The 15,154-nt window shown below is 39.5% G+C and overlaps 1 protein-coding gene across 2 annotated transcripts in view; it reads left to right on the forward strand.

The window, feature by feature from the left end:
• LOC134342647 (death-inducer obliterator 1-like) overlaps positions 1-15,154 on the forward strand; it is a 106,385-nt gene that overhangs the window by 28,935 nt on the left and 62,296 nt on the right. For both annotated transcript variants that reach the window (XM_063041021.1, XM_063041022.1), the window contains 3 exons: positions 3,093-3,888; positions 13,366-13,684; positions 14,778-14,990. In XM_063041021.1, the coding sequence (XP_062897091.1) occupies positions 3,093-3,888; positions 13,366-13,684; positions 14,778-14,990 (1,328 nt within the window). The remainder of the gene's footprint in view (positions 1-3,092; positions 3,889-13,365; positions 13,685-14,777; positions 14,991-15,154) is intronic.

Genomic DNA, 15,154 nt, shown 5'->3' on the forward strand with positions numbered 1-15,154 from the left:
ATCATGATTAAAGAGGCAAAATAGAAGTCAAAAGACAGGATAAGTTAAGATCACACTAATTACAAGCTGTTGGTGCATGTATCTTGATACATCTGACAAAAATAAATCAATACGGATACTGATTCTGCATACATTTTATTCGAAGTGTTTCAGAAGAAAATTTGTACAGTTCTAAATGGTTCACATTTAACAGAACATTACGTGAATATTAAATTTACTGCCTCAGGTCATCTGAATACTTTATGGTTGCTGAAATACCCTGATTTGATGTGTTGTAATACACTGATAAGAATTTAGCCAGTCTCACAAATAGCCTTAATATAATAAATAGCAGAGCGATCTTGATGGGCCTAATGACCTAATTCTCTCTTTTATGTCTTTTGGTCTAATGAGCAATTATTTAATTTGAGAGATCATTTTGGCCAGGGCACTAACAGAACTTCCCTGTTCTCTTGAATAATTACATAGGATTCATTTTATGCCCAAATTGATTTTAGCTGCTGAGGCTTCAGTTGATAACTTAAATGGCAAAAGAACATTTCCAGTGTAATACTCCAGTGTAATACTGAAATGTGGGTGTGGATTAGTTTTGGAGAATTCGACTTGGTGAGAAGTACTGAACCAGAGTTGATACTGAAATTTTATTTTTATGCATAGCAGGATTGAAAGTTAACTTGAATTGATCATTTTAGTTTTATAAATCATATGTTCTATGATGTCAGTCATTTAGTTATTCTGCAGTGTACTTAAGTTTTAATATTTCATTAAAACATCAAGCCTTTCAAATTCCTGTTCACCAAACTTGTGTGCCCATTAATAATCCCGTCAGTGGCCCTTTGACCAGCGTATCATGGTGAAGCTGCAAGAAACTGGAAGAGCTGACAGAAGCCCATACGTAGTGGAGAATGTGCAAACTCCATTCACTATCTTCAAGTTTATGCTTAAACTAGTCACTGGAGTTTTGTGGCAGTAGCACTATTACAATATTGTACCTGCCCAAGTCACTCGTGCCAAACTTGTTCTGCTTTTGATCTTAAACTTTAACATGCTCTCTGGTTAGCACCATTTGTGTGTTCTGTCATCTTTTGGGGTTGATCTTCTGCTCCAGATCTCTTGATTTTAATATTGTAACTTTATTCTCCCTTTCTACACCATAGTACTTCTAGAACGGTTGTTTTTGCCTCTTTTCATATCTTCATAGTGTTAAGCACTTAAAGCAAATAAAAATTACTATTCCAAAAAAAAACTAATCTTAAGTTTAACCGTCTTGTATTGCTTGGTACTATCTTGGTGAATTGTAATGTTAAGCTGATGTGCAGCTGGTATATTTATTGCTCCTTCTCTATTTTTTAATTGACCAAATTCTTGCTTCCGATGTTCAATCTGTCCTACACCTATAATTACTCTTTCACTTCATTATTTCGAAGACTCTGAATCATTTATCACTCACTGAATGCTGTTAAAGGAGTACAGAGTCCAAATATGTTTGATTTGACCATTTTCCGATTGTAGATTTATAAGAATGACCATAATTGAATGTTTATGCCAGTTTTGTACTTTAACATGCATTAAGAATTAAACATTGAAGTATAAAATCTACATCCTCCTTTCTTCCTTATCTAGTATCATCCTCTCCATTTTCCCTCAATCCATAACAAACTGGCAGGAGGAGGTATATTATGTTAAATTAGTTTTCTGATAGGATTGTTTTATTTAAGATGTATGATAATTCACACTATTCACATTAAGTTGGTAAATGATCTTGATTTGTTAATTTTTAATAAACAATTATACTCCTTCGAGTCCTCTTTTAGCGAGCCAATGCACCATGCTTCTTGGAGAGATTTTTCTCCCCCCTCTGGTAATCGCTGGTTTAATCTTTATCCTGATTTAGATACCACATGTTAAAATTTTCTCTTACTAGGATTACATTCCTTACAAAACGTAACTTTCTTCCTATTTATCTATATTTGAGAATATTGAATTAGAGACATGGTTTCTAAGGTTTCAAAGGTACATTTAATGTCAGAGAAATGTATGCAATATACATCCTGAAATGCTTTTTCTTTGTAAGAAAAATAAACATAATGGTGAGATCATTATATTGTTGAGCTAGTAACAGCGACCACATTTGTAAAATTGACCACAAAGAAAACCCTGTTCACAAAGGTCCAAAAGAAAATAAAATCTTGCATTTTTAGTTCTAGGCTCTGTGACTTAGGTTTCACATGATTGTTGTTGACTCTTAGCTACCTATCAATCAGTTATTCTGGAAACCAGGGTTGGGCCATGAATTTTATTCTTGGAAATGTCCAGAATTAAGTTTTAAAATTACTTCAGAGATATTATAAGGAAAAGTTCCCTGGTCACAGTGTGTCATTTTGTGATCTGCACATTTCCTTACTGTTCCATTGTCATGTAATTAAGTTAATCTAGCATTTTAACTCTGTTTGTTCAGGGAGGATAAATAAGCAGGTAAAGAATGCAAGTATGGGAGTGATGTGTGTGCGCGCTCATGTGATGGATGTTTGTGAATGAAATTATAGCTACCATTGTGAAGGGAGGAAGAAAAAAGCAGATGCATGAAAATAAATATACAATGCAAGAGAGGAATATCAAAAGTGCGAAAAGCAATAAAATGCAAGAGCCAAGTATGGAGTGTTTAAAAGAGTAATAAGATAATGATAGTAATGGCTATATGAGAAATTTGTGATTTCTCACCTTTTAGTTCTTAGAATCTGAGTATTATCCTGCTATATATTTGTACTCCAGTAAAGCCAATATATATTCCCCCTAAAGTATGATATCCAGGAGAGTTCATAAACCCCCCTGTAATTACTTAATTTACCAAGGCAATGTTCTTCAAAAACATGCGTTGATCCTCGTGGATAATCAACCACAAGTCTCCTGAATGCATTTTGTAAGTCTGGCCTTCTGCAGACGCTCCTGTCTGCCACATTATCTATCCTAGTTGAAACACAGGATCATTTTTCATTTTGATGTTTGGATTTTTGCATGTATAGTTTGATTAGGAAAGCTGAAGTTGTTTTTGCTATAATGTTTCCTATATTTTGTGTTTATGTTTCTATTAGCCATTGAGGAAAGTAAAGAGGACGAAAACAAAGATAACCCTCCAAAAATTATTCACCCAACCAGTAAAGAATTTAAAAAGACTTGGGGATTCCGGCAGACAACTATCGCAAAGCGAGAAAATGCTGTTGATGCGGAGAACTCTGACACTACCCCAAGTGAGAACTCTGAACAGTTAACACCTTCACTCCGAAGGAGCAGGCGACAGACTCAGCGGTCTGCTCGAGTTCAAGAATTTATTTCAGCAGCTCAGAAGCGTTATCGCCGAATGACAGACCTTGAAGGTGGTGAATTAACATCTATTGCAACGTCTGAGGCAGGAGCAGGTTCTGATGGAAGCGCAGAAACCGAAGAAAAGGGCATTGGCTCACTGGAACTAGGTTCTAGTAATGCTGAAGCAACTAATGAAGAGGTCAACTCTGACGAAGATAACAGCACCAACAGTGACAGTGATGAACTTACTTTAAAGGAACTCCAGAACCAGTTGAGAAAGCGGCGTTGTCAGGAACAGTCTGATTCGCTGCAGAATACTCAGAAAGACCAGGAAAAAAGTACAGAAGCAACTAAAGTCAGAAAAGAATCGAAGTCATTTGGGACTGCCAAAGCTAAGAAGCAAATAATTATTCCTGCAAAGAAAAGTGCTAAAAGTGGCACTGTTCCAAAGGAAAAAGAATCTGTTTCTCAATCTGGGGCTAAGTCAGAGATTGAAGATGATGAAAGCTCAGTTACTCAGTCAGACAGTGGCTACAATGATCCTGATAAACTGTATTGCATATGTCGTCAGCCACACAGCAACAGGTAAGTGGCCAGGCTTCAGGAAACCCAAGTTTTAGTCTTTTCTGAAACAGCCTAGTTTATTAATTGTGCTAATTCTTCTATGTCATATGATCTTATTATTAAATAATTCTTATACAATTAACAGAATGGCATCTAGAAGCTATCAATGCTTTCAGATTTGTAAGCTTACATTTCAGTGGGGCATAGCCCTCTATTTTTCTAAGCTCCACGTACCTTTCTTAAGAGTCTCTTGAAAGACCCTGTTGTATCTGCTTCCTCCGCCGTTGCTGGCAGTGCATTCCACGCACCCACCACTCTGTGTGGGAAAAACTTATCCTGACATCATTCTGTACCTACTTCCAAGCACCTTAAAACTATGCCTCTCATGTTAGCCATTTCAGCACTGGGGAAAAAGCCTCTGGCTATCCACACGATCAGTGCCTCTCATCATCTTATACATCTCTATCAGGTCACCTCTCATCCTCCGTCAGTCCAAGGAGAAAAGATCGAGTTCACTCAACCTGTTCTAACAAGGCACACTCTCCAATTCAGGCAACATCCTTGTAAATCTCTACTCTCTCTATGGTACCCACATCCTTCCTGTAGTGAGGTGACCAGAACTGAAGACAGTACTCCAAGTGGGGTCTGACCAAGGTCTTGTATAGCTGTAACATTACCTCAGGCTCTTAAACTCAGTCCCACGGTGGATGAGCTAACACACCATATGCCGCCTTAACAATACTGTCAACCTTCGCAGCAGCAGCATTCATTGTTACAAAGCTATTTGTAACTTTCATCCAAAGGTTTTTTGTAATATATGATACCTCCTTAAAGCCCAGATTGTGCAAGAAGATAGTAAGTAGATGATCCTAACTGCACATGCGAAAGGTTGGCTAATGGAAAAGAGGTAACTGTTCAGTTTGTTGTGACAGCGAAGGTGTGATAGAGGGGTTGTGGAGTGCTTCCAAGAGGTGGAAACATTGGGTAGGAAGCCCTTGAATCCAGGTACGGCAAAAACCTACGTGAAGCTTTGCATGTTTTTATAGTGTCTTGTACTCTGGATTGCGTCAAAGGAAATGTGATTGTTGTAATGAAGGAAAGCTAAATAGATCAGCACCGAACAAGGCTATTTGGCTGCTTAATTCTGTTCCAGCTTTTGAAAGGAAATTGTTGAAGTTGTGTTTGACTTTGAAAGCAGGATGAGTAGCAAGACACGAAATACAAGGAAAATGGGGCAGCTTCCTTGATTGGCATAAGGTGATATTGGGAGGACATAAGAAAGAATTGGCCATCTGCCTCTTTAAGCCTGCTGTGGCTCACTTCTACTTGTGCTCTATTTTCCTGCATTATCCCCATATCTTGCAGTTTCTTTAATCTTTGGAAATAAGGAATTTCTTTAGCTGGAGGGTGGTGAATCTGTGGAATTTATTGCCACAGAGTGTTGTGGAGGAAAAGTCATTTGGTGTATTTAAAGTGTAGGTTGCTAGGATCTTGATTAGTAAAGGTGATAAAGGTTATAGGGAGAAGGTAAGAGAATGAGGTTCTGAGGGGTAATAAATCAGACATGATGGAATAGCAGAACAGATTCAGTGGGATGAATGGCTTAATTCAGCTCCTCTGTTTTGTGGTCTAAGTCCATCAATTACTGTTTTGAGTGAAACTTGTTACTGATTCTTCTGGGGCCATGAATTCCAAAAATTTGTTAACTCTTTAAAGCCCCAAATGGCTTCCCCATCACTCAGACGAGTTCCATGTCCTTCAGCCAGGGAAACATGCATCCTCCGGTAAACCTTTTATGAGATAACCTCTTATTCTTTTAAACGCGAGAGAAAATAGATCCATTCAATCCATCCTGGTACTCAAACCTTTTACTGTATATACAAAAGGTATATACTTGTATATAACAAGTATATACAAAAGGTGAGCTGTAACTGTTTATCTTGCTTAGTATTGACTTGGGTGATGAGAATGCTGACATACCAATAAGATAGAATCAGCAGTGCACTAGACCATTTGGCCTATCTAGTCCATACTGGTCTAGTCCTATCTACACACACCCGGACCATATCTCTCCAAACTCTTCTAATCGATGTACAGTTGCAAGAAAAAATTTGTAAATCCTTTGCAGTTACCTGGTTTACTGCATTAATTACTCAGTGGTCTGATCTTCATCTTTTCAAAATTTTTAACTTCGCATCCAGCGTTTCTCCGGTTAGTGGACAATTTCCCTCCACGCCTCTCTGACATAGTGGGGAACCACGTACGAGGCAAGTTACAGCAGTGGTTTGCCATTGCCTTCTGCCGGGTGAGTGTCTAAAGAGATCACCAGCTTTTAACCCAGCATGGATGGAAAGTGTGCAGGGGAGCCGGCTGGATTCGAACTCGGGACCTTTCATCCTGAAGTGCGGCGCGAAAGGTCCTGAGTTCGAATCCAGCCAGTTGTCATAATAATAGACAAACACCATCTGCCTAAGCTAATAACACAAGCAATTGTACTTGTCTTTATTGAACACATTGTTTTAATCATTCACAGTCCTGGCTGGAAAAAGTATGTGAACCCTTGAATTTAATAACTTTAGCAGCAATAACCTCCACCAAACAGTTCCTGTAGCTGTTGATTAGTCTTACATGATGAAGAGGTGTAATTTTAGGCCATTCCTCCATACAAAACTCTTCTAGTTTACCAATATTTCTGGGATACCTTGAACAGTCCTCTTCAGGTCATGCTGCAGCATCTCAATTGGATTAAGGCCTGGACATTGACTTGGCCAGTCCGAAACATGAATTTTCTTTTTTAAACTATCGTTGTTACTTTACTCCTGTGTTTCGGATCATTGTCTTGTTGCATCATTAAACTTATATCAAGTTTCAGATGATGGACTGCTACCCTGACATTCTTCTGTAAAACGCCTTGATTAGGTGTTCCCTCAGAGATTGCAAGCTGTCCATTCCCTGAGGCAACAAAGCAATTCCAAACCATGACGGTTCTCCCAGTTGGGATGAGGTGTTGGTGTGTAGTGACCTTTTTCTTCCAAACATAGCAGTGCGTATTTCTGCCAAAAAGTTCAACTTTTGTCTCATCTGTCCACAGAACATGTTCCAGAAGTGTTGTGGAATATGCAGGTGGTCTTTTGCAAACTTGTGACGTGCAGCAATGTTTTTTTTTGGATAGCAGTGGTTTCCTCCATGGTGTCCTTCCATGAACACCATTCTTAGTGGATACATGAACAGGCACTTTAGCAAGTTATAAAGCTTTCTGCAGGTCTTTTGCTGTTACCCTTGGGTTCTTTTTCACTTCCTTCAGCATTGCACGTTATGCTTTTGGTGTGATCTTTGCAGGAGGCCCACTCCTAGGGAGAGTAGTAATTCTCTTACTGTGGACTGATGAACGCTCAGGTCTTTAGAAATGTTTTTGTATCATGCTTCATGCATCTCTACAATTCTGACAAATATTAGCCAGTAACAACTTGGGAATCTGGAGAAGGCAAATACACAAACTGAAATTATTGTAACTCTCTGTGGACCAGATAGCTTCCCAAGTAGTTGCAAACAAGCAAACTAGAATCAGTTCGCCTCTAAGGAGTGTGTACATTCCCCTGTGACCATGTGAGTTTCCTGCAGATGCTCCAGTTTCCTACCACAGTGCAAAGACGTGCTTGCTCATTGTAAATTGTCCTGTGATTAGGCTGCGGTTAAGTAGGTGGGTTGCTGGGCAGCGTGGGTTGTTCCACGTTGTTTCTCTAAATAACGAGATTAACTTTATTTGTCGCACGTACAGTGGTGCTAGAAAATGTGAACTCTGTATAATTGTCTCTAGTTCTGCATAAATGACTTAAAATGTGATCAGATCTTCATGTAAGTCCTAAAACTAGCTAGAAAACCCAATTTAATAAATAACAGAAAAAACATTATACTTCATTTATTTATCGAGAAAAATGATCCAATATTGCATGTATTAGTTAGAAAAAGTATGTGAACCTTTCGGTAACTGATGTGGCCCTCCTGTACAGCAATAACTTCAATCAAACGTTTCTGGTAACTGTTGATCAGTCCTGCACATCAGCTTGGAGGAACTTTAGGCCATTCCTCCTTACAAAACTGCTTCAGCTTGGGGATGTTGGTTGGCTTCCTTGCATGAACTGCTTGCTTCAGGTTCTTCCACAACATTTCTATAGGATTAAGGTCAGGACTTGACTAGGCCATTCCAAAACAGGAATTTTCTTCTTTTTAACCCATTCTGTTTTTGTATCAAGCAGTACTACATCAAGGCAACTGGACTTGCTGTGTTGTCTAGAAGACTTTACACCATTCGTCTGAGAGACTTTCTCAGTTCTGATCCGTGCTGGGTAGTTTTCCAGCTTATAAACTCTTTGAGTTGTTTAAAGGTATAGCAAGCACTTGAGGGTCAGTAAGAGTTGCAGAGGTAATGAGAGAGTCTTTAGTCTTATCTCCATTCATGACAGACTGCTACCCTGATAATCTCCTGTAAAATATCTTGATACAATTCTGAATTCATTGTTCCCTCAACGATTGCAAGCTGTCCAGGCCCTGAGGTAGCAAAGCAGCCCCACACCATGATGCTCCTTCCTCTATGTTTCACAGTTGGGATGATGTTTTGGTGTTGGTGTGCAGTACCCTTTTCTTTCTCCTCCAAACATAGGGGTGTGCATTTCTGCCACAAAATTCTACTTTTGTCATATCTATCTGCAGCACATTTGAAACGTATAAGATCCTAAAGGGATTGGACAGGCTAGATGCAGGAAGATTGTTCCCGATGTTGGGGAAGTCCAGAACGAGGGGTCACAGTTTGAGGATAGAGGGAAAGCCTTTTAGGACCGAGATTAGGAAAAACTTCTTCACACAGAGAGTGGTGAATCTGTGGAATTCTCTGCCACAGGAAACTGTTGAGGCCAGTTCATTGGCTATATTTAAGAGGGAGTTAGATATGGCCCTTGTGGCTACGGGGGAAGGCTGGGTCGGGGTTCTGAGTTGGATGATCAGCCATGATCATAATAAATGGCGGTGCAGGCTCGAAGGGCCGAATGGCCTACTCCTGCACCTATTTTCTATGTTTCTATGTTTCTACATTGTCCCAGAAGCATTGTAGAACATCCAGGTGGCCTTTTACAATCTTGAGATGCGCAGCAATGTTTTCTTTGGAGAGCAGTGGTTTCCTCTGTGGTGTCCTTTCGTGAACACCATTCTTCAGTGTTTTTCTTAAAGTGGACACAAGAACAGAGACTTTAGCAAGTTCTAGAGATTTCTGCAGGTCCTTTGCTGTTTCTTTTGGGTTCTTTTTCACCACCTTCAGCAATGCACGTTGTGCTCTTGGTGTGATCTTTGCAGGATGCCCACTCCTAGGGAGAGCTGCAACATTTTCTCTTGTTGTGGACTGATGAACACAGGTCTTTAGAAATGTGTAGCCTTTTCCAGCTTCGTGTATCTCTACAATTCTTCTAAGGTCCTCTGAAAGTTTTGATTGAGGCGTTGTGCACATAAACATCCTTTTCTTGAGAAGAGCAATGTCAGTAATTTGAGTTTGTATGTCTTTGTTTTTAATAGGGCAGGGCATCTCTACAACCCACACCTCCAATCTCATCTCTAAATGGAATATCTGACTTCAAGTAGCTTTTGTAGAAGCTATTACCCCAGAGGTTCACATACTTTTTTGAACCCGACTATGATTGTTCAAATAGTGTACTCAGTATTGACGAGAAGTACAAATTGTTTGTGTGCTATAATTTAGGAAGATTGTGTTCATCATTGTGATTTAGAGGAAGATCAGACTACATATTGAGTAATTAATACAGAAAACCAGGTAATTGCAAATGGTTCACAAACTTATTCTTGCCACTGTACCTATCCAAACTTGGAGTGAAGAATGCCTGCACACATTCACCCTATCTATTCCATTCATAATTTTATATACCTCTAGCAAATTCCTCCCCCCCCCCCACCCCCAGTTCTCCTGCTGCACTCTTACAAGCTTGATGGTAATTGACCAGAACTGCACACAGTACTCCAAATTAGGCCTCACTATTGCCTTGTACAACTTCAGCATAATATCCCAATTTTTGTGCTCAATGCCCTGATTTATGGAGGCTAGTGTGCTTAAAGTGCTTTTTGGCCTTGCCTACTGTGATACCACATTCAAGGAATTATGGATCTTTATTCTCAGTCTCTTCTACCTCAGTACCCTATTATTCACTGCGTAAATCTTATCCTGGCTTGTCCCTTCAAACTATAACACCTACCACTTGTCTGCATTAAATTCTATCTGCCATTTTTTCAGCCCATTTCCACAGCTGGTCAAGTGGGATGCTGAAACTGAAAAAGGGCAAGATTGAGCCAAATAGATTTTAGTGTTGACAATTGTGACTTTTTCAATCTATGATTTGATCTTGGCGAATTACACCCAAGGATGATACACAGTTGCTTGAAAACAGGTAACACTGATCATTCAGATTTCCCACATCTTTGCTGAGTCCTTTCACATGGTGCAAAAATGGTTGAAGGGGTGGGATAAGCAGAGTGGACAATGTGTACACCCTATTAATAAAGAAAATAGAGACAAAGTTAAGGGAAGGGTAAAAATAAATTGGATGGAAGGGAGGCATAATATATAACTTCTGAGTGGTTGGAATAGGATAATGTTTTTAGTGACAGCTGCCTGACTTTGACATCTTGTAATGTCACGTCCCAGGGCATGTGTGCCAAAGGCAAACCTGTTGTATTTTCAGCTAGTACTGAAAAGTTGGTGATTGAACCTAATTTTATCATAAGATCCTCAATATCAAAGAAGCCAATTAAGAACAGAAAACACTGTAAACACTCAGCAGGTCTCTGGAGAGAAAACAATTGACTTTTCAGTCAAAACCCTTCATCAGAAGTAAACAAGTTCTGTTAATTCTTACCACCATCCCTGACTCAGTGGAAAAGGCAGGGGAGATCAGTGGATGGAACAAAGGGAGAAGTATCTGTAATGGGGTGAAGTAATGTGGTAATTAATGTTTCTTTAAGCTGCTTTATTTGTGTAACCTAATATTTTGACGTTTCCATGATCTTGCTGATTCAGACATGCCCAGCAGACCAGAATGTATACATGGAAAACAATGATAAGCAAAAATAGATAATTCTGATATAAGCAGAAGGAACAAGCTGTCACAAGAGTTGGAGAATTCAATATCGAGCCCTAATGGACGTCAGAGGCAGAGGTTAGAGTAGGAGTGGATGGTTAATTAAAAAGTCAGGTTGCGGGTCCCTTCTGCAGACTGAGCATGTGCTGTGTAATGCAATTCCCTCCTTTCTCCATTTGGCTGCTCCGTTGTAGTGGAGGTTGCATTGTGAATACCAAATGCAGTACAGTGGTTTAGAAAAAGTGATTGGTTCCTGGATGGTGGGAAGGGATGCGGTGAAAGGACAAGTATTACACTGCCTACGTTTGCATGTAAAAATGGCAAACTTGGGACAGTAGGCAAAGATGGAAGAATGACTGATGCAAGGGGAGCCTCTTCGAAATGCTGAAGAGTAAGCTAGATGACAAAGTGTTTGGAATTTTGATTGTAGGGGCCAATGGAAGTTATGAAGGAAGGTCAGTTAAATGCAGAAGTTATTGGGTTGGAAGTTGTGGACTTGGGAACTATTTCCTCTCTGTCTAGGAGGATAATAGATGATCAAGATTCCAGTACTAAACACATCTTTTATCTGGGCTTGCAGCAGCCTGCAAGACATTATACTGATCTTAACTTCCTACTTAACTTTATTACCATGTTGCAGACATTCCCTAGGTTCCAGCATGCATAATAGTAGAAGACCTCAGTGGGTAGTGCAGCATCTATGGAGGGATATAGCCAATCCAGAGCATCTCGACCTGAAACATCACCTGGATATTTCCCTCCAGAGATGCCGCTTGACCTGCTGAGTTCCTCCAAAACTTTGAAATGACTTGTTTCCTTCCCCTTTGTTCCACTTATTGCCCTTCCCTAGCTAATGCTACTGAGACTGTTTTCTTTTCTCTCAGTTCTGATGAGCATTAACTGATCCTCTCCACCATTGTATCCTGACCTGAGTTTTTTCCAGTGGTTTTTATTTCAAATTTTCTGCTTTTGTAGTTTATATTTTAAATCAAAGGAGCCAATTTGTTTCATTTGAAGACCGATAGAGTTGTGAGTAGACAATGCAATAAGGGCTGAGGGACCAGAAATACTGAAAGTGTTTATCCCAGAGCTATCGATGTTTCTTGCTAAAATGTTCCAATACAGCATAAAATTGATAATAGGGAAAACTGCAGCAGTTGCCCACTGGAATGGACAAAGCTGTGTAGCTAGCAGTCTGAAGCATTGGCAAAATGATGAAAGGTGTCCTTGATAGCACTATCAAGCCATTATTAGCTATGAGCCAATAACCTGGTCATCCACATGCATTCTGATTTTCTACAGTTCTCTGTGTGTGCATCATTACAGTTTTAGTCAACAGACCATGGAACTGAATCACATGGGTGGGGTGAGATTGGTTGCCCTTAGCTGTGCATTAAAGATTGGATTTGTATCTTGCACAAAGGAAGATGTTGGCTGTAAATCATCCCAGCCTTAGAGTATTACTTGAGTTCGCCAGGACATTGTTTTTGATCTCACCATCTCCACCTGCTTCATCCACAATCTTGCTTCTTTATAAAGTTAGAAATTAGGATATTCAGTCCCATTACAACTGCTCAGAAAATGAAACTGCAAGAGCAAGACAGCATTCAGGCAGAGGCTGATCAGTGACAAATAACAGTTGGATCAATGCCAGTGTTAGGCAGTGGCATTACCATGCAATGTCCCTCACCATCCATATTCCGGAGGTGGTCATTGACCAAAAGTTGAATTCAACCTGCCACATAAATACTGTGACTGTAAGAGAATATCAGAAGGTGAGTATTCTGAGCTGAGTGACTCACTGCTGATACCACTAAGCCTTTCCATTGCGTGGAAGTTGGTGTTACGATGATAGAATTCTTTTAATTAGCTTGGATAAGTGCAGGTTCAACATCACTTAAAGAAGCTCAGTACCATTCAGGATGAATTGGGGCACCATCCCTCCATAATTAGTATGCCATAGCGACAGTGCCTGCTATTTACAAAACGCTCTTACTACTTTTCTCAGATATTTGCAATAGAATTTCCAAATTCATAACCACCAAGGAAAGCAAAGGTAGCAGGCCCATGGGGTGCTTCAGTCTGCAACTTCTCCTTCAGTCACATACCATTTGGAAACCTCCATGGTTACTGGGTCTAAATCCGGGAAATCCCAGACCAACAGCAATGTTGCACGGCGTTGGTGGCTCATTAGCACCACCTTGTGGGTGTTTATTGATGGACCAGTGATACCTATACCTCAAAAAATAGATAAAACAAATGGTAGTGATACATGGAATATGTCCTTTATTTAAATATTCAAGCCATGGCAGTTTTCAGAACTACTCTGCGAAGTAATATCTAATTCAGGTTTTCTTGGCAGGTTTATGATCTGTTGTGATCGTTGTGAAGAATGGTTCCACGGTGACTGTGTGGGAATTACAATGGCAAGAGGACGTTTACTAGAGCGCAATGGAGAGGACTATATCTGCCCTGATTGTAGTCCTCCAACCAAAGCTTTAGGTGCTATAGAAACAAAGTCTGGTCAACAGGAAGTTAAAACAACCCTTGCTGGCCCTAATGAGCCAAGTATCGCAGCTGGAAAACGGGATGGAAGCACAACCAGTGACCAGGGAATAAAGGGCAGGATTGAGAAAGCAGCTAATCCAAGTGGCAAGAAGAAAATTAAAATATTTAAGCCGGTATGCTTTTTAAAAAATTTCAGTTATTTAGATATTCTTTGAATAACTTGGGCATTTTGTTTCTTTCTTTCCAAGTTTTTGTTTCTTCACTGACTGATGTCAAGTAGCTTCAGTAAAGTATGCAAAATTTTGTGTTTATGGTTTTGATTCAAAGTATTATTCTCCACAGCTATACAGTGTAAATCTTTACAGTAAGTTGAGCTGTTGCTCCATTTAATATTTAACATTGACAGATTATTAAATAGTGCAAAGCCAAATTGCTCCCATCTGCATTGTACTTCCAGCTTTAGGAATCAACAGATTTTTCTTACTCTTGTCACTTGCTCATTTTTTTTTCATTGAAGTAATTGAACAAGGTACGCAGTTTCAGGAAGGCAGTTTATCAATCCATTTCATATCTCAGATATTGACATCTTGTCCTCTTCTGATGGAATTACTTCCTGGACAGACAATTACAGAAACAATGCCCAATCTCTCTCCCCCTTGTTATTTCCTGTTCTAATTCAGTTAGATCTTTTTCAATAGAAAGGTACAAAAGGAGATAAACCCATTGTTGTCCAGTGTATTTCCATTTTTGTTATCCAATTATTAGGTGAAAATTATATTTAGCTTTGTTAATGAGATCTGGATGTTGTTTAAGTTTGGCCTCATCACTTTTGCATTATTTATATTTATTCATTTTATAAAAATTATCTTTTAGTTAAAGAATTGGAAAGACTGACCATGGTTAATGATAATTGAGGAAGGGGTAGCATAGCAGCTAACACACTTGCTTTACAACACCAGTGTAAAGCACCATTGGGGCTAATTTCCCTCTGCTGTCTCTCCCTGTGACTGCTTGGGTTTCCTCCAGGTGCTCTGGTTTGTTCTCACATTCCACAGACGTGCGGGTTGGAGTTAGTAAGTTGTGAGCATGCTGGGTTGGCACCAGAAGTATGGCTGACCCCAGTACATCCTGTTTGAGCAAAACAACATGTTTCACTGTATATTTTGTACATGTGACAAAGGTATTTTTTTCCTTTTCAGTAGAGTTCAGTGACTGAATTAGCACTCACGTACAGTTTATTGTTAACTATTGTTTGATTATTTTTAGGTAGTGGAGATGGCAGCAGTACCAAAGTGTATTGGGCCGGGGTGTACCAACCTCGCTTCTACTGACTCGGTGTACTGTAGCAATGACTGCATCCTCAAACATGCTGCGGCCACTATGAAATCACTCAGCCAAGCCAAGGATCAGAAACAAAAACCGAAGGAGAAGGGAAAATCAAAATCAGAAAAGCAAACTTTATCCAAATCTTCTGCAGAGGTAAAGAGAAATAAATCCATAACTACCTTCTAAAGGGAGATTTCTCAAGTTTATCACAATCCTCACAATACTATTTCAGGATAAGCTGCACTGATTGACTTAGTGCAGTGTAACTGCAGTATGCTAAAAGCTGGCTATTACTGATTCTATTTTGTCAGTTATTA

Source organism: Mobula hypostoma, chromosome 2 (genome assembly GCF_963921235.1).
Source record: "Mobula hypostoma chromosome 2, sMobHyp1.1, whole genome shotgun sequence".
Taxonomy (NCBI): Eukaryota; Metazoa; Chordata; class Chondrichthyes; order Myliobatiformes; family Myliobatidae; genus Mobula; species Mobula hypostoma.